This window comes from Poecilia latipinna, unplaced genomic scaffold, assembly GCF_001443285.1.
Source record: "Poecilia latipinna isolate Pla-1442-1.1 unplaced genomic scaffold, P_latipinna-1.0 Scaffold1265, whole genome shotgun sequence".
NCBI lineage: Eukaryota > Metazoa > Chordata > Actinopteri > Cyprinodontiformes > Poeciliidae > Poecilia > Poecilia latipinna.
The window spans coordinates 85,434-105,243 of record NW_015113881.1 but is presented as its reverse complement, the minus strand read 5'-3'; the positions used below and the strand labels follow the sequence as shown (position 1 = coordinate 105,243).

Genomic DNA, 19,810 nt, shown 5'->3' with positions numbered 1-19,810 from the left:
TTTGGAGCGTGGTTTTTAACCGGCCTCCCCCCCCCCCCCCCCCCCCATTTTAATTAGAACATTGTTCGTTCTAATTAAATTGCAGAAGACAGGTGAAGGGGAAAAAAAAAAGAAATGACACACAAACTTATAAAAAAAGACCATGAATGGAGAGAAGCATTGTAGAAAAGCAGCAGATAAAAGGAAAGACAACTGACCTCAACCTCCTGGCGACACGAGAGCAAAAAGAGAGAAAAGAGTCAGTTTCAGTAAAGAGAAAAAAATGAATTTCAAGTTCAGGTAAAAAGCTGCATTCAGTGATATTACAATTTAATGGTGGAAACACACAATGCGTTCCTTCTGCGTAATATAAATCTGTCAAAAAGGCAAAGAGTTAACCTATAAGGACATTCCTTATCCCAAGACTCGTACTACTATCAGTCAGATATGAATAAAAACATCGGTTAGCAGGTATTTCACTCTGGAACAAGCCTAGAAAAATCATTCACACCAAAATCTCAAAACACCCACATTTGCAAACGTGTTAAAGCACACATGATTAGATCTGCTTTAGATCAGAAAACCCCCTCGGGCTAGGTTGCATATGCAAAAGCTTTTAGTGCATATTGCCGCATCTGATATAATACAAACATGAGTCATTTCAAAATATTTCCTGTTTAGCCACACAAGCAATCCTTAAGCGATGACTTACTCATCACTATAAACATTTACTGCACCGGAAGCAAGAGCCAGCGGCTCCTCAGGAGGCGATAAATTCCCAAACAACACATGAGATAAGCAGCCTTGACTGAAGCAGGGATCGCTGCCACGACTTTTTATATTCACACACAAACACGGACTTGAGCATCACTCGCCTTAAGGTACATTATGGAAGTATTCACACCTTTAGTACTTTAGTTTTCTTCCAGCCACAAACTTCTATTTGTTTTTGTGGGATTTTATGCTGTAGATCAACTCAAGACACTGCAGCGAATGCAAATCTAGAAACTGTGCTCGTATTCAGGTCCCGAAGGTTAACACTTAGTAAAACAAATTGCCATTGCAATTACAGTGACACATCTGGAAACAGTTGTTTTTTTATTATTATTTGAAAAAAATAGCTGAAGCTCAGTCAGATTGGATGAAGATGATGTGTGAGAAATAAATTTCAAATTTTGCCACTAATTTTGATTTGGATTTAGATCTCGATGTTGACTGGGCCACTACAACACATAGATATATTCAGATCTAGAATTGTTCTTGCTATGTGTTTTGGGTTGTTACCATTCTAGAAGGTAATCTTCCTCTTATCTCAAGTATTTTACAGCCTCTATCAACATTTTTTTTTTCTACAATCACCATGTATTTAGCTTTCTTTGAGCAGCTTCCCTTGTCCATGATACCACCACCACCATGTTTCACTGTGGAGACACACTGTGTGTGTTTTCAGGATCATGTGCTGGTTCAGTCACAAGTACAGTTTCAAAATGTGCCAGAGCACATTCCACCGTGTTCGCTGTGTCCCCTTCATGGGTGGTGGGGAAAGTCCAAAAGTGACTTCTTTCCTCTTGCCGCTCTTTCACAAAGCCCAGATTTGTGTACAACTAATAGTTTTCCTGTCAACAGATTCTCCCACTTGAGCTGTGAATCTCAGCAGCGTTCCCACTGTTTCCATGTGTCTCTTGGCCGTTCATTAATATTCTTCTTGCCTGGTCTGCCAGTAAACTTGTGCTTGTAACCTCCTCCCGTTTTAAGGTAATGGACTGAGTAGTATTCTGCAAGATGTTCGAAGGTTGAGATGTTGATTTTATGATCTAATTCTTCATTATTTTTTTTAACCAAATCTTCATCCATGATCTATCTGCTCTGTTCCTTTTGTCTTCATGATGCTGCAAGTCCGCTAATGGTCTCTGACAAGCAAAGACGAGATGTATGTTTACGATATTTACTGTGTATTTACAGTTCTTACAGACTGGGTGACTTCTGAAGGCAGAAGATTGGGAATGAAGCGGGTTGGATATAAATGTGTGTCACACTTTTCCTTGTAAACATTTAGAAATAACCATGTCTCGTGTTCCGTTCACTCCACAGCGTCGATCAATCACATAAAATCTCAGGATACATAAATGTTTGTGGTACGTGAAAGACATCCAGGGGTATAAAGCGTTTCCTCCACCTGCTGCAGTCTTTTTTTTTTTTTTTTTTTTTTTATCACCAAAACATACACCTGCAGTGAGCTGTCTTTGTCGGCTCAGCTTCAGTGATTCAGTGAGTGATTGTCAGCCATGTTGTTCAACCTTGTCGGCTCTGACGGAGGGTGAGACCTCAAATAGTTTACGACCTGGCAGTTAATCTGATGCCTCCTTTATCGACACCGCGGCTCCTGCATTATTTAGCAACCTTTCTGTATTTGTGCTCCTGCCAGCACAGATAAGGAAACCATCCTGGAGCACTGACAAGACTGAAAATCAATGATTTTACAAAAAGAGAGGCAGCACAAAATGTATTTGGGGAAGAAATAAATTCTCCCGGCTGAACACCGAGAGTGAGCTCGAAACAGGGAGAGAGGTGGTGACACAATGGAGAGGTTACGCCCCGTGCATCTTCACAGACCGAAACGCAGGCGCGAAAGACAGCTAGGTTTAACACTGAAGTGATTAAAGGAAGTGATTAAAGGAGAGATAAAAACACTGAGCTATGTCCGGGAGCCGTGGGATCAAGCTGATAAGATCGCAAGAAACCGAGAAGCTTAGCATCTCTAACAAAGTGCCAAAATACTGACTGGCAGAGAATCCCAACATTTGTGATGGAGAAACATACAAACTCAGACCAAAGCAAGGTTTTGACAGAAATAAACTGTGTCTGTTCTGCTGCAGGACAAAAGAACAAACAGTCAGATCGCTGAAATGCCAGTATACAACTTTGTGGGTCTGTTTGACAAAACCGCTTGTGTCGCTGACAGGCGTTTCTGAGCAAATGTCAGCTGTCAGCTGCAGCCTGTGTTCACCGGAGGGGTTTGTGCATAGCGCGCCGCTGCGTCATCAGCACCAAAAGGACGCAGTAATAACCCTCTTCTGTGGCGATCTGCTGTTACCAGATGAAGGTTCCCACTCAACCTTTTCTAGCAATTACTGTAATATTGTCCTTCAGTGGATTCATTAGCCACAATCAAAAATCTCATCGGGAAAACAACGGTTGAAGAATCCCAGGTGGCGACGCGATTTATGCGTTGTTTTTTTTTTTTTATGTGTGCCCACGAGACGACAACACAAGAATAAGGGTTTTTAATCGCCAAATGTTTACAACCTTACTAGGATTAAAAACAAATACTGTCCTTGTCCAAAAGATTTCATACCTTGGTCTCTACACTCTAAAAATACCGAGCAATTTATACAATATTTAGGATTATAATCATTTTGAAAGCTTTATGTAACCCTGAGTGGTTCCATCCTTCCTTCTGTCAGTCAGCGTTAGCTGTAACATCACGTCGCTTCTGTCCCACACTCTGTGTTCTCATGCAGTGTTTCATAATGCAGCTGAATTCCCTGCGAAGCGCTTTCGTTCCTTCTTTCTGACAACACACAACTGGCGGAATGTGGGGAAAAAAAGAGACTGCAATAAAGCCTGATGGGATAGCTTATTAAGCAACATTCCCTGCCTCCAAAACCATGCAGTCGTTCGACTGAATCGCCAAAGACAGAAGCTGGTCTGAACTCGGTCTCGGGAGGAACCGAGTTTGCATGTTCAGCTCACAGCTGTGTGACTGACTGCGAAAGGCGGTCAGAAGGACATGTAGCCAGAAAAGCAAACGATGCTGTGTGTTTCTCTCTGTAGCATAAGCTACTTAAACTCCTAAGTTTTGCGGACCAAGTTGTTCAGCTGATAACAAACAGCAGAAGTCGTCTTGTACCTGTGAATTAGAAGGATAAGTTTGAATGTTCATGCAAACTTGTATTATCTGCTTAAAGCTAAGAATGTGAACATCGCACAGGTAAAGTGGAGGATGACTTAAATAACTAATATTCTGTAAACAATGAAGGCATAAAGTTCCCATAACCAGACAAGTGAAAGTAAACCTGGAGGTGTGGCTAAAGTTTCTGTCAGCCAGCACCTGTTTGACCTCATTTTACTGCCAAGCTACTTTTTAAAATCTTAATCTTAACTCTTGAGTTTTTGGCTCTTGAAAATTGCAGAACACTATCGTCTACATGGCGCACTGACACTGTTAAATTATCATAACTGGTGGAAATGTTGATCTTATAAAGTCTCAAAACTGCCTTTTATCATCAGACAAGAGTCCAGCAGTTCCACAGACCTTCAGTGTTCATCGCCTTCCAACATTTAAAATCCTCTGACCCGCATGTCCTCTGGTTTCAGTGCTAAATTTGATGATTTTCTTTTCTTTTTATTGATCAAGACACTTTCTGTATACAAATTAATATTCTTCAGGTGGTACTGATAAACCTTCAAAATGTCAACTTAACATATGGGACTTTTGAAACCATACGCCCAAGCATTTCATTTATTTTACTTAAATCAACACTCGCGAAACAAAAATCAGCCAAGTCAGTATTTCAGGTAGCTGGATTAAATCGCTCGCAAACAAAATATACAATTCATTATTTAAAAAAAAAAAGAAAAAAAGAAAAAAAAGAAAGCCATTCTGAGGTTGTCGGCACTATAACACATAATACTGCATTCAACATCACTTCAATTCCTCCCACCTGGTGTTTCCCATAAGCACTCACTAGCTGTTCACAGCTTCACTGGCTTGGTGTCGCACAGAGCACGGCAGAGATGAGACAAAGCTCCCTCCCTCACCAATATTCTCATTCCATACGTTCTCTTATCTTCAGTGCGCACTGAGCTGCAGGGCATGAGACATAAACCTTCTTATTCCTGCACGCACGCACACGAGAGGACTCCAAGCGGATGCTTCGCGATCAGAGAGCATAAGCATGAAATGATGAGGGGATGGAGGAGCGGGTTATACAAGACAGCTTTTGAGTGATGGGTAAATAAAAGGTGAAGCAGAGGTGAGAGCATTCTGGGAACTGATGAATACTTAAAATGAGAGAAAAAGGCAACAAAACACCTACTGTTTTCATGTGAAATCAGGTTCTCGATAAGAGTAATTAAATTTTTTTAATCTTGTATGCTTATGTTATTTTTCTCTCCTATTATCTTGTAAATAAAAAAACAACAAAAAAAACGTCTAAAATGGAAAAATCTTGGATAATGTGACCAGTTTTGAATACGTTTTTTAATCCTTTGAGAAATATTTGTCCACCAGTGAAACACTTAATGGGAACCCTGATAAACAGGCAGATGTATTGTAAAATTTATGCTTTATTTTATAGTCTAGGCATCACTCTACTGTATGTTTGACTGGAAATTTTGAATGATTTGGATTTTGTCAATGGTCCCGACCATGAGTGAGTTGGTAATACCACTCCCAGACAGAGGGTGGCGCCAAATATGACTGGAAAAATAACAACAGGCCATACAACAGACAATTTCATAAAGAACTATTTTTAAGGATAAATGTGCTTTTTGTTCCCCAGCATGAATGGTTTAACTTTCAAGGACAACAAGGACACACAAACTCAATTGATAATTCTCATGAGAAATTAATTTCTTCTTTCTTCTTCTCCTCTTCTGTTATTATTACATCATCGCTTTCCAAGACAGGTATGAATATGTCTGTGATTGCTCACACAGTCCATAGAGGACCTTCCATGTGATGGAAAGCAGAGGTCCATTTCTATTGACCTTTGGCTATTCGGCTGGACGAGGAACAATATTTATTTGCCACAGTAGCAGGACAATAAAATAAATCTCCAACCCTCTCACCGCGAGAGAACCGCATCAAAGAGTGGCATCTTGGGGTCACCAAGTCGCCATGACACGCATTAGAAGCTATCTGCACTCTAAAGTATGATGGAGGATCTGTGATGCTACGGGCCTGTTTGTCTCCTGGCTGTCTGGACAACTTGTTCATGTAATGCAAAACAAATATTTCAAATATATTAGACCAAATACTTCCAGCCCTTGAGAGCCAATGTCCTGCAATTTACAAATATTTTTGTTCGAACACGTGAATAAAATGAACAGCTCATTATCAGGCTGCTGCAAAATGTAATGATATTCCTGCTTGGTGGAGCATAAAAAATTCGCAGTACAGTGGCTGTCAAGACTTGAGTTAGACTTCCTCGATGTAGGGAGATTGTGCAAAGATCCGTCTGTCTGCATGCTCCAATCTTAAAATGTTGTTAGAGAAGACTAAAGGCAGTCCTGCTCGCAAAATAGGGTTTTATAGAGTTTTATCACCAAGGTTACCAACAAGTGTGGCAGGAAAATATGAATAATTTTCATCTAAATGCCTAAAAAACCTACTTTAGGCAGAGGATCGAATAGGCATAGGTCAGTTACTGATATATAGAGGTTTAGGGATCTATATCCTCTCTCTCCACTACAGTCTAGATCAGCTGGATTTAAGGAGGTACCTAAATGTTTGCCTGGCCATGGAAAACACGAGCAGTTATTGTGTAGACATCAGACCTCAGGCAACATAGTGGTGTAGTTGTCAGTACCTATATGCTTCTCTGATTTCACTCTGGTCTCCTAAGGCTTCGCCAGGCTTTACATGTTCCCTCTGTGTCTTCAAGTGCTCAAATCATTTTCTGACAGAATCAAAAGAAACATGCAGTGTTGGCCAAGAGCGAGCCTGCACATGCATGGCTGTCTCCGTGTTGGCCCCGTTGTGGATTTTGAGATACTCTCTTTGACCTTGCTGATTTGCAGACCACACAAACGCGAAGAAACGGCCACAAAAATTCCACTTGTCCCACAAAATGTCTGTGCACTCAGGCAGGCCCTGTACTCACTGTCTATAAATAACAGTGGCCCTTGTGCCCCTCAGGGCCCCTGTGGGGAATAAGAAAACAGTCTGCAACTCACAAGAGAATCAGGTACAAACAGCAAGACCCTTCACACTCCTCTGGAGACACCAGGCTCGATGGAAAACAAGACTTGTACGGCAATGGAAAATCAATGGAGTTGCCTAGGTGAGCGATACGAGAAGGATGAGAATCGGGCCCTGTGATTTGAGGGAGAAGCGGCTAAAGGAAGGTATCTGAGAAAGAGGCACAAATAGAGGGCTAAATTTGGCTCCTTCAGAGGAACAGCAGACTGGGAATGACATTTGTAGAGATACTGGTGGAATTTGGGCGGATAACAACGCAAAGAATCCGCAAACAAGAACACTTTTTTTTTTGTCCTTGGTTCCCGTTTATGGCTATTTAAGGTTGGCCGGTCCTTGTCTTGTTTTAGCTCAGAAAAACACTTTCTTTTTGTCCTAAATGTAGCTTAGGCAAAGATGCTGAAATCTGGCTTTATCAGAGCATTTGATCAACCCGGGCTATCTTTCTGTCCCACATTTAGACATCATTAAACATCTATAGGTAGACGTAACTGATGCATTTCAATCTGGATTTATTCTCATTTCTTTGTTGTTCTCTATTTCTGACTATGGTGATCTTCCCAGCTTTCTTTGAAAAACTCTTGTGTCGTGCTTTCTTGCACCCCTCAGGTTCCTCAAAATCTCCAAATAATCCTGGTTGCTAAGACACCGATAACTCAAGTGCTCATCACCTGAATACCCAGTGTGAAACAATGTGATGGCAGCATCATACTGTAGGGATTGTTATCCTGCATACAGAGTAACTTGACAACAGCTAAAGCCTGCTTACAGATGCATTACATTTGATGACCTGAGCCAGCCAAGATAAGAAGGGAGTAACTTCAGAAGCAAACTAAGAATGTCCTTGAGCTGCCCAGCCAGAACCGGGACTTAAATCCACTTTGGCAAGCAGCCATCTTCCCGCGCTGCCATTCCAATCTGACTGAGCTTAAAAGGATGTTTAGAAAAAAAAAAACAGGTTAAAAGAAAGCACCAAAACAGATGTGCCAACTGGGAAAAACATAACCAAGAAGACTTTAGACAATGCTTCAACAAAATATTATACCATGCTTATAAAATACTTAATTCACAAGCTGGGCAAAATCAAATTTACACGGCTATTTCTGTCTTGTGGAAGAACAGTTTGTATATCTTAGGGAATGATACTCAAATGTGTTTTACAATGAGCCTGAAATGTAAGTAAATCTGAAAAGGTTAAGGAATCGTAACCTTAAGGAAGATGAATATTTTCTGGTGTTGCATGTATATAAAATATATATGCAGTGTTGCTATGTGCGTGTGTCTAACTTGTTTTTTCCTGAGTTTTATTACTGTTAACACATTCCTGGCAAGGGTTCTCCCCCGAGGCCCAAACAACTGGGTTGCTGCTGTTATTTGATCAAAACCTTTTGCATCAACAACTGAAGCTCCAGAATCTGAACTCACACTGGTTGCTGGTCAGGCTGCTTCGGGCCAAACATCGGTAATGGTAGAGACGGCCGCTGTGGCTAAAGATCTTATGGGACCTACTACCATGTCTGGTTTAGCATCCTTAATTTAAATCTGCATAACACCTCCAACTCCATTAAAATTACATTAGATTTTTAATACTGATGAACAAAAGCTGTCCCGCAGCATGAGAGGACATAAAGACCCTCAAACCAACATTGGCTAGAAACAACTGGAGCTGTAATGAAAGTTGTTTACAAATGAACACTTTCTATTGATCAGAGCTAATAAAGCAAAACAAAACTCCTACGCAATATATGTAGATCAGTGTAGTTTAGACTTTAGAAAACATTTCCTCTTTAAGAGGCTTTATAGTGTTTAATGTATTTTACTATATAGTGTGTAGTTCTTTTATATTTTCTAGTGGTTTTCATTGAAAACACTTGAAATTCAGTAAATTATTACTATTATAAATAAATATTTTGTTGTTCAGCCTAGTTTTTTTGTACACCACTTTTATTTATGTGAAAATCCAAAAAACAGCAGAAGTTATGTTTTTAAATGAACAAGATGGAGATTAAGGTGGATTCTGATTGATTATTGCCACTTGCTGCTTGTTCAATATTCACTTCAATATGCAAGAATCTAAAACAAAATTCCAATCAGAAATCAAATGAATGCAGCCGAGGCAACGCACATTTAGTTGTCAATTCAATTGATGCCATATATTTTTATATTTTACATAAATATTGCATTCCAACTGTAAACTATAACGGCGTACTAAAGGTGATTTAGGCAACACACAGCAGTATGCAGCTCTGGAAAAAATGAAGAGACCACTGCAAAATTATCAGTTTCTCTGATTTCACTCTTTATAGGTACAAGTTTGGGATCACACAGAAAAAAAAACCATATTCAGATCTCAAATAATGCAAAAGAAAACAAGTTAATCTTCTTTTAGAAACAACAATACTAATGTTTTAACTCAGGACGAATTCAGAAATCAATATTTGGTGGAATAACAAGGTTTTCAGTGGGCTCTTCATTTTTTTCCCCAGAGCTTTATATGTTGGGCAGAAACTTCAGCTTTTGTCTGACCTGACCAGAGAAATCCTCTGCCATGTGTTGTCTGTGCCCCCTACATAACCTCTGCATGAGCAGAATGCAAATAAATGCTACGTTTCACATTTACACAAAACATGCATTATTTTCCTTTCACTTCACAGCTATGTACGTTTTGTGTTGTGTACACTTTTGCAAGGCACTGCAGTTATCCTTATGTTTGCATACAAAAAGAACTGACACACCAATATGACAAAAGTATAATGTTTAGAACATCAATTTGGATCTACCAGCTAATTTAAAAACACTGACCTGTCTTTACAACGCCTGTGCCTTCAGCTGTGGTTTAACTCCTAATGAAAGACTGCGTTTCTCTGGTCTTCAGCGCGATCACAGCCCTGCTACACCCCTCCTACCCGGCCAAGACACCCCACAGAGCCACCGTTAGTCATTTCAAGCCTGGAACAGTGCTGAACGGACCACCCGTGTCCGAACAGTTGGTCACGATTATGATGCAGTCCATCCGCGGAGTTTCTGGATGTTCGAAATAAGAACCTGGAATATGATAAGGAATGACTCATGGCCAGGGCGAAAGCATGGCTAGAAAGACTAATGGGTTTCAGATAAGCTGTTATCATCACCCATGTTATTAATGCATCTGAGGGAGTCTGGTTGAACGTCAGGGAACTGGGTGGCTCGGTCAGACTGGGCTCCATCACTGATAATTTACTGCTGCTACAGTTTGTCTTTAATGGAGTATTTGGCTCTGTTGCTACAGATGCCATTATCCACAATTATGCTTTGTACACTGTAGTGTAATGATAAAACGGTGTGATGAACATAAGGCCTAATGCCAGTAAATGCAAATGATAGGCAAGAAGAATAAAAAAACAAGGGAAATGTAAAAACAGGAAAAAAAATTTTTATCGAAATGTAATCCGAACAAATATCACTTTTTGTTCGTAACTGTTTGAAGCTTCAGCTACTGCCACTGAGCCCACTGACACTGATGAGGGGTCTGATGTTTTTGTTTTTAGGCACAAAGGATTTACTGCTCATTAACAACAAACCTGAATGGAGAACAGGTGCAGGAAGGATCGGTGCTGGATGCTTCCTGGGCCGCCTGACTGCTGGGGCGCGCCTTTTCAGGATAAGGATTTAACAAACGCGCCCAGATGGCACCAAACCCCTTTTGGACGTCTCTGCGCTGGCATGTGTGATGTGTGAAAGTAAAGATGACCCGCACAATCTAGCATGTCGCGTATAATGAGCGTTGTTTTGATTGCACTCGATGTGTAGTTTAATCTTAGATCCGGAGAATTACTACGGTGAAAAACTGGTGCGTGATTCTATCTGCGGTGTTATTAATTTATCCATAATGTTGTCTTTAATGGTCTTTGTATGACAATCTATGAGGACGTTGCAGCTCATCCGAAATGCTTCTGTCAGAGAGAACCGACGCCAGAAAATGGATCACATCACACCAGCCCTTAAATCTTTGCTGGCTTCCTGTTTGATAGCTGTTAAAAACCAGGTCATCGGCCTTTAGGGTACTGAGCCGTCATGTGCTTAAAAACATTTCTGAGTTGCTTGGATTGGGTATGAACCATGGCGAACCCTGAGTTCTGGTCCAGTATTCCCAGGACCAGAACTAAACAAGGTGAGGCAGCATTTGGTTTTGATGCCCCTCAGTTGTGGATCAATCTCCCTTTGCATTTGTTCCTTCATTTTTCTGTAAACTTTTTCTTGTAAGTTTACAGAAAAATAAGAATGTTTGGTTTGATTTGTTAGTTGCAATTACATGTTTTTAATTTAAAATAACTATTTTTATTTTATTTTATAAGTATTGAGAAATTGGATGATGACAGGAATTGGCCTATTTCACACTTGACACGTCCCAATGCTTAAAAGTCCACTTTTGTCCAATCAGTGAATGCACCATACCTTCATGCTAACAGGTTGTCGTAGCGACAAAGCTGTGGTGTGGAAGTCGGTACTGAGAGAAGATTCAAAGATAAATTTAAGTACCAACTTGTTTAAAAATGAAGCGAGAGAAAACACAAAACTTGTTGCAAACTCGTGGAAAGGAGATTGTGTTGTACACAGAGGATACGTGCTGCTCAATCAGGCAACCAGAAAAGAGAATCAGATTTCAGCAGATAACAGGAAGGCTGGACGTATAACATTTTTCTAATGAAAATATATCTCGAATGGATTGTTGCTCCTGGACAGCATTTGTTCTCTTTCTAAATACTTTTACAAGACTCGTACAGCAATGGAAAACCAATGGAGTTGCCTAGGTGATATATGTGTATATGCATATGTATGTGTATTTAGGTATCCAACACAGTAAAGAAAATGAATACTTTTAAAGTTTATCATCTTTCAAGCTTACTGTGGGACTTGCGCTAGCCGTGAGAGAACTCACCTCTAATTTAGAAAGACTAATAGAAATCTCGCAGCCTAAATGCACTGCGCTGAAAAACTGTGCTGAGTGTCAAAGAAAAAAAACAACAACAAAAAAACACAATTTGTGGCCATCATCAGTAAATAAATAAAACAACATTTGGTTCCAGGCATGCAATGCTGAAAAGACAGAATGAATGGCCATACATCACTGTTACTGTTATTTAAATTCAAACTGACACTAATGATGTTATTGTGTATAGAATAAAGTCGTAGATTTGCATTCATTTCCCACAGCCGTCTTTCCTGTTGCCCGGTTTATCTTTTCTTTTTTTTCTTTTTTTCCTTAGGATTTAGTGCATTAGTGGAATGAAATGTTGAGTGCACCTGTCAGATTAAAGGATTGAAGGTATCCCCCTTCATTATTTGTTGACTGTTACTGTTAAATTTAATCGCCTTGTCTTTCCTGTGAAATAAATTGCATCGGAGCGTGGGAGCTGTTTTTTACTTGAAGCGAAAGAGCCTCTTATCCCGATTCTGCTTTTACATCCCGCGGAAGAATAAATATGAAATATTTACAGTGCGCCCTGCACACAGTCTGCAGCCGGTGCTGTGTGTTTGTGTTTATCTGAGTGTATACATGTGAAAGGATGGAGTGGCGGAGCTTCTCTTGTTTGATTATTACTTTCTTGACTTGGATCTGTAATATTCCAGCTCTAATATCTCAGAGGGATATGTGCATCAGCATCAATTTATTTCATTATATTTGTGTCATTGGCAGTAATTTGCACGCCTGTGAGCTTAAACTAGTTATTTTCTGATTCTTTTTTTTTTTTTTTTTAGCTCAAAGGCCAAGATGAAGCACAGCCAATTAAAGGTTCATTACGTTTACTGCTAAGCTCTGCTCATTAAGAATAATGATACAAGCCGTGTTATTTCAGCTGCGGAAGTTCACAGTTTTAATGATTTCAAGAAACTTAACCAAAAGGATGTTTTGTTTTTTTTTCTACAGTTTTTTTTTTCTTGTTCCCTCCCTGAAGCGAGGCTGGTTAAGGGGATAGAGTCATCAAACTCCCAGGGATCTATCCTCCATCTCAGTGCAGGGGGAAGCTGTTGCTACAGCAGCCAGCTGAAATCAAAGTGGTTTCCATCCGCGATTCCCGCAGGAGGTTTAGCGCCTCGCTTCTCTGATGTTTTTCCCTGTTATCTTTATGATCACCAGAGACGCCACCACTCTTTACTGCACAGGCGTCAAAATCCTGTTTATACGCTTTGCATAAGTATTAGCGGCGATCACATATCCGTAAACATCTGAATGAGCGTGTTGAAAGTGTGGCAGGTCACGAAAGTGACAGTTGTCAGGGTTGCTTGTATTGTTGTTGAGAAACACAAGACGCATGCGGAAGCAGAGCGGCCGACATCTTCATGGTGAAAGGAAAGTTTTTAAAGGGTTAAATTTGGTTATAGAGGTTCAGTTAAACCTTATAAGCGGTTAATGTCATACCTGCAGTAGATAACTGGTCTGATTTCTTTGCTTAGTGTAAATCCAGATTAGTTTACCAGGGGTCTGAAGCTAACCCCTTAAAACAGTCTGCTGTCTTAAAACAGCCTCAATCTCGGTTTATACAAAAGCTATTTTAAGAGCCTTTAAACCATTGCCATGTTTGCACTGGACCGTTATTTACACAGACACTGATACTTGCACAGCTAGTGGAGGGAGGAGGCTGTGCACCACCAGTATGGGTCCTGTGTGAAACATGTCTGAAGAAAAGAAGTGTTTCCGTTCAGAATTACTGCCTCGTTATAAATATAAATGGTGTGAAAGGCAAACATTTCTGTGGTCTAAGTAATTATTTTATTTATTTTAACACTGCCTTCTTTTTTGTAAGTTTGTGGAAAAGTACAATTCACTGACATTTTCAACCACAAATGGTCGAAAATGTTGATGTTTAATGTTTGGTTAAATATTTTAACCAGTATGGAATATTCAAATTTAGATACAATCAGTCCCTATTTTGTTGTATTTATACTTATCCAGTTCTGAGTTGGTCCCGATACATTAAAATTGTACATTTTTGTATTTGTCTCAAACTCTGAATCAAATGCAATACAGAATCAGGAAGAAATTGTGAAAAACCCCTCTAATGTTTATAAGAAGCTTGGATGTAGATAACCAGCAAGTTGAGATATTAGTATAGTATTTACTAACTGTTCTTATCTTGTCTTGTAACAATGTTTCCTAAGAACCAACACAATGACAGAAATTAATTTACAAAGGATTAGGGTTATGGCACTTATTGTCAGTCAGTCAAACGTTTTTTTATTTTTATTTTTTCCAATTCTATCAATAGGGCAACAACTCAAAAACCACTTCCCTTTATAATTCAAAATAAGAATCTAAAACAGAGTTTTGAGATCGAAGCATTAAGCCTCAATTCTTCAATCTAATTGAAGCTCATAATAACAACTTACCTTCCTCATTTCTGTTAGTGACAAACTGACATATGATGTCAGAGACGCTCCTCTTTCAGTATATTGAGAAATATTGCGCCGTTTCATGATGAAAATCAAGTGCAACATGATCCTGTTGCAAATTAGGTAGTTAATCTGACTGGAAACATCTTACATGTTCTTTTGTCCTTACATGTTTCAAGCAGGAAGATTATTGGTGCCGGACAGTGTCCAACCTTCATTTTCTATAAATAATTCTTGGCTTTTTTGTGTCCATTTTTGTGGTTGTGACAGTAGCTTAAAGGTTTATAACATAACAAAAAAAAAAAAAAAAAAAAAAAAAAAAAGTAAAAAGCATGCTTTATGATATTTTTGATTTTGGACTTGTTTTAAAAAGCCACTTTGGTCGTGGCTCTTCTCAAATTGCTCATTAGCCTTAGACTCCTAGACCAGCTGACCGAAATTTAAAATAAACAATAAATAAAATACAGAGTTATCTACTGCCAGATATTAACTCATAAAAACTTTTTTTTCAAAATCAATTTTTAAGAAATGTGAACATGTTCCAGTTGTGACTGCCTTTTAGTTGATTCATGGCTGATTTTCTCTGTGAACCACCAACCAAGATGTGCTGAATTCAGAAGGTCATTGCAGGTGAGGCGAACATTTCAGATCAAAACTGTTCAAATATAGATCGGCACCCAATGAGTCATAATCCCACAGTAATTCCAATTTAATCTTCCCATGTGCACAATTTCATTACTTCCTCGCGTTAATCTTTAGCTAATTACAGTAAACCTTAACCTCTCTCTTTGTTCCAGGTCTTGGTTTTCAGGAGGTTTTTGCTAAACCGACACTACGGTCTTGTTAGCATAAAAATACGCCTAAACATATCCTCACGCACCCTCTGCTACTTCTATTTCTAATCCAATAATAACACATTTCACGTGCAGCATGCAGTCTCTCAGGATCAATTAAAACCAAATTAACATCGGTCATATGCAACCTAATCCGGCTGCGATATACTGTCCAGATCCTGTTGGGGATCATTAGTAATCATTTCACAGAGCTGCATCCATACGTCCACAGACACAGTAATTTATCACCAGGCGTAGCCTGCAGGCTTTAATCAATTCCAATAACCCAGATCAGTCCGTTCAATAGCTGCATGTGTGCACGTCAACCAATCAATCAGTGCACTATGTATTAATTACTAAATTCTCTTGTTTGTGAAATCCCTGGAGCCACATCTGAGGGGGAACCTTTCACGGTGAGGGGCAGTATGATGGTTTGGGCTCATACTGCCAAGCAGAAACAACAACTTAATTGCCTATTAGGGGAAGAAAAAAAAAACATTGCAGGAAATGAGAGGATGAGTGAGGCAGAATGGTGTGTGTTTATAATATCTCATATAAGTTTTCTGACAACATTCGACTTTGACTATCCAGATTTCCCTGGGATAAGTTTTTTTTTTTTTTTTTTAAGCTATAAATACTCCTCTCTCAAAACATTTCCCTTCCAAACAAGCAAAAACAATTAGAAATCAAAATGCCAGTAGCTGAATCAAACTCTTCAATAATCATTTATTCCAGGAGTGTGGCTGGCTGCAAAACTGCAGAAAGAACCAAGTTTGTGTGAAAGACGGGAGTAAACATGGCAGCGCATCCACACCGCATTCATTCGACACTTACATCTCTGAAGCGATTCCAGTGCTTGATCTTGCGGCTGTACTGTGAAATGGTGGACAGCCACTGCTCGTCTTCCATGAAATTCCCGGATTTCTCCGCTTCTCGGACGCTCTTCACGTCCGCCTGCAAGGTGGACCCCGCGAACATCAGCAGCGGGGCGAGAAGGCACACCATATCCGACATTTCCACCATGTTTAACCGGAGAGGTGGGAGGGAGGGGAGAAAAGAAAACCACGCACACAGGACACCTCCTCGCACGAAACAACACCGTCTGTCGGCTCTCCTCTTCTGGAAGGCGGCGGATGCTGAGGCTGGATGGAAAGCGCCACCTGATTATCCTGTAAGATGCTCCTGCAGATGGGAGGGAGGCAGACGGAGTGAGGAAGGGAAGCTGTTTGATGGTGGTAAATAAAGTGAGTCCGCCCTCAGGCTGCTGTGAGACACCTTTTGTTATTTCTCGACGTGAAAACTTTAGATTTATGCGCACTTTCTTTAAGAACTACAAGCTATTAAATAACTTTGAACTTATTACACGTTTTTATTTAGCTCTTCTTTTTTTTTTTTTTTTTTTTTTTTGCAAAAAAAAAAAACTTAAACGTGTAGTGTTTGTTAATAGCTCTCTTTGTAGATTGTGGAACTACTACTCTCTGCAATAACAACTGCAGGTTTACAGCAAATCCAAATCAAGAAAAAGATTCCCACTCTTCTTTCCAAACTTGCTGAAGCTCATTCAGACAGGATGGGGGGTGCCTGCGGAGAGCACAATGCAATTCTTACCACATACTCTTAATTAGATTTAGGTCTAAACTTTGACTAGTCCATTCCTGCTTTGATCTAAACCCTTCCATTGTTGTGATAGCTCTACATTCGTTCTGCTCTTTAAGTCTGTGATGTATTCTTTGGGTTCTCTTAGTCTTGGGATGTTTTCAAACTAAGATAGTCCGGGGAACTCGGGTATAATTAGGCGAGGAATGTCGAAAGTCTTCCCATCTTCACTTGGTTGGGTTTATTTTCACATTGAATCAAACTGGATGTCAGCAAGAGAGGCACATTACTCTATGTAGATGGGTTGTATAAGCAGTTTCAGAGATGACAGCAAAGACGGAGGAACTATAAGACATCCAAGATTTAAACATTGTTAGATCACATATCATGTCCGCATCTCTTCCTCCGTTTGCTTTGCATTTCCTTTCGAAGCGAACAGCTCCGGTGTTCGTTGTCAATTGAACTGAGGCTTAGGTTTTCAGGTGGATGAGAGCTAGCTTGTTTGGCCTGCATCACCAGAGTTTGCATGAGGTTTCACACCTGCCCACTTGAAGTTGACCATCGACACCAGCAGATTTTGTTTCGAACTGTGGTTTACGCCTTTGGTCAGATGCATTCTTTTGAAAGTGATTTCTTGCACCATGGGTCTTACTGCACCGTGTCAGCTCGCTCTGTGTTCGTCCCTGGAGAGCCCCACCAAACGACAAGCTTGTTACTGAAACGCCGGAATAACTGATGCCATTTGATCCCCAGTGGAGTGTCTTGAGCCTGTCCTAATGAGGGCAAGCGCCCAACAAGGGGTCATCTAATCTTTTGGCTCAACCTGATCAAGTTCGAGGAAAGATAAGGAGAGAAGAAGATGTTTGAGCTAAGCATGGATATGTTTATGCAGCACAAGCAACAATGACAAGATTACCTTCTGGACTCAATTGAGCTTGTCTTTGTGCAGGCACTTTAACAGATGTAAAAGTCTTACACATGCATGCTCATTAGTCATGCTACATGGTCAGGTGGGGAATGAAATATTCATGTTGGATACCATATAGCAGTTATTTGGAGCTTTCCTTTCTAGAAAGGAAGTCAACGTGTGGTCTTCCTCTGACCTATTTAAGGCTACCTCTGCAGCAGCTGCAACCTGCTTTGCTCCCAGAGATTTTATTTAAAAATAATCAGTCAAAGAAAAACTTTTGGGGGTTAAACGAAGTCCTTGTTTGGTCATGTTTTCGCAACAGAAAAGGAACAACAGAGGGCACGGCAACAATTCTCATCTCATTCATAAAGCGTTGTTATAAACACTGTAATTTTAAAGGATCAGTCCCATGGACGGCTTTTATATAATGTCCAGCAAAACAAAATAATCTCTACAAGTGTTGCAGTGTAGATTTTGTTTGACAGTAACTGGCTGCAGCTTGGTGAACAGAACTGAGTGTGATCTGTTTACCACTGATAGTTCAGGTGTCTTATCTCAGTCCCTCAAAATGTGCCACAGTTCATCACCCAAGTTCTCATCGGGTCATGCATACGCCTCGTTGCCACCGAGTGGTACGGTGCGAGTCAGTGCAGTTCGGTAAGCTATTTTTCCGACCTGTGCCATACCAGAGGAAGCAAGGCGTCAGTGTGTTATCTCTGGTTTTCCACTTTCTGCGGTACAATAACTCTTATCTCTTCAGAGTGAAATTATTCTAAGACGATCTGTAGGTTTATCTATTTATTTTAAATTAATGGAGTTTTTTTATCTAATCTTGTGAACCTGCAATGATTTTTAATCCTCATGCATGACTGTTACTGCAGTGATAGTTTTGATGTTTGTTTTTGCTATTTCTGTAAGAGCTGTTGAGACATTTCTGGAGTTTTTTTTTAATTGTCTTCTTCTTCCTCCTCCTGTTCTTCTTCTTCTTCTTCTTCCTGTTCTTCTTCTTCTTCTTCTTCTTCTTCTTGAGGATTGGGTCAGTTAAGGGGCTAGGAGAATTTTATACCTGGTATTGTGCTCACCTCAGTTCATTCTGGGAGTGGTTCTGATTTCCAGAAGAGTGAGAGACTGACCATCCTAACCCCGTTATCAGTCAGTTCACCAAACCTTCACCAAGCTTATTTTTTTCTGCCTGTTTGCTAGGATTCTCATATCCAAGCAATATGTTACTGATGCTTCCAGTCAAAGTTGAGGTGACAGACGTGAAGGAGCAAACTTGGATCCTCACCCCCTTTGAACCTTGAAAGGTTTGCATATAAATCATATAAATGCGAAGGAAATTTTCCTCTTAAAATTTTTGAAGACCCAACAAAATCAGATTGACCAGTCTAGTTTGTCAAAGAACTAGACTTGGATAAGTGTTTTTCCAGACACTTACCCGTTTGAATTCCTATGAGTATAAGTAGATGTTCTAAATTGATATGACATTGATTACACAATAGTATGAATTTATGCAGTGTTGGTTTTTGCTACATTTGCACAGGGCTGCTGAAGAGAGTGGGGCGGAAAAGCAGCCAACTAAGTCCTGAGAAGTTCTGAACCATTGCACCACTACTGAATAATGCAAATATTTCTAAACTGGGAGATAGTAGTTCACTTAAGGACAGACAGATATGTGAATACTTTGTAATTATTATAGGATTCCTTTTCTTGGTAGTGATGTTTAGTTACCCAGTAGAGGGTATGTAAGGACTCCTACTCCAGCCAATGTGCCAACAGGATTTTGGCTTGTATTATTAATGAAACTTGTTCAGAGAAGTGGCAGTACAAATACTACGAATCCATCTCCTATAGGAATTTGATGACACGCTGGTAGAAAATGTGACCAAACCTTTGATTTAATGTTCCTATTGATGTTTCGATGTTGCTGTAGTGAAAAGACAATGGCTCATCATAACACTGTGTTAAGCACTGAGTCTTGGCTGAAAAAAAATAATTTACACAGCATTATGCAGCCACTATCATACGTGACCATGGGGAGGGTAAGTTCAGACGGTCAGTTTTCCTAAACGTATAAAGTTGCATTGAAGCTAAAAACATCTATTTAGGTCTTATCAGACCAGAACATCTTCTTCTTGT

The 19,810-nt window shown here is 39.9% G+C and overlaps 1 protein-coding gene across 1 annotated transcript in view; it reads right to left on the bottom strand.

Moving 5' to 3' along the window:
* LOC106961114 (testican-2-like) overlaps nucleotides 1-16,398 on the bottom strand; it is a 59,574-nt gene extending 43,176 nt beyond the window's left edge. The window contains exons 1-2 of the mRNA XM_015054634.1: nucleotides 16,000-16,398; nucleotides 198-206 (exon numbers count right to left, since the gene is read on the bottom strand). Coding sequence (XP_014910120.1) covers nucleotides 198-206; nucleotides 16,000-16,188 — 198 coding nt within the window. The 5' untranslated portion in view covers nucleotides 16,189-16,398. The remainder of the gene's footprint in view (nucleotides 1-197; nucleotides 207-15,999) is intronic.
* Nucleotides 16,399-19,810: the final 3,412 nt, after the last annotated feature.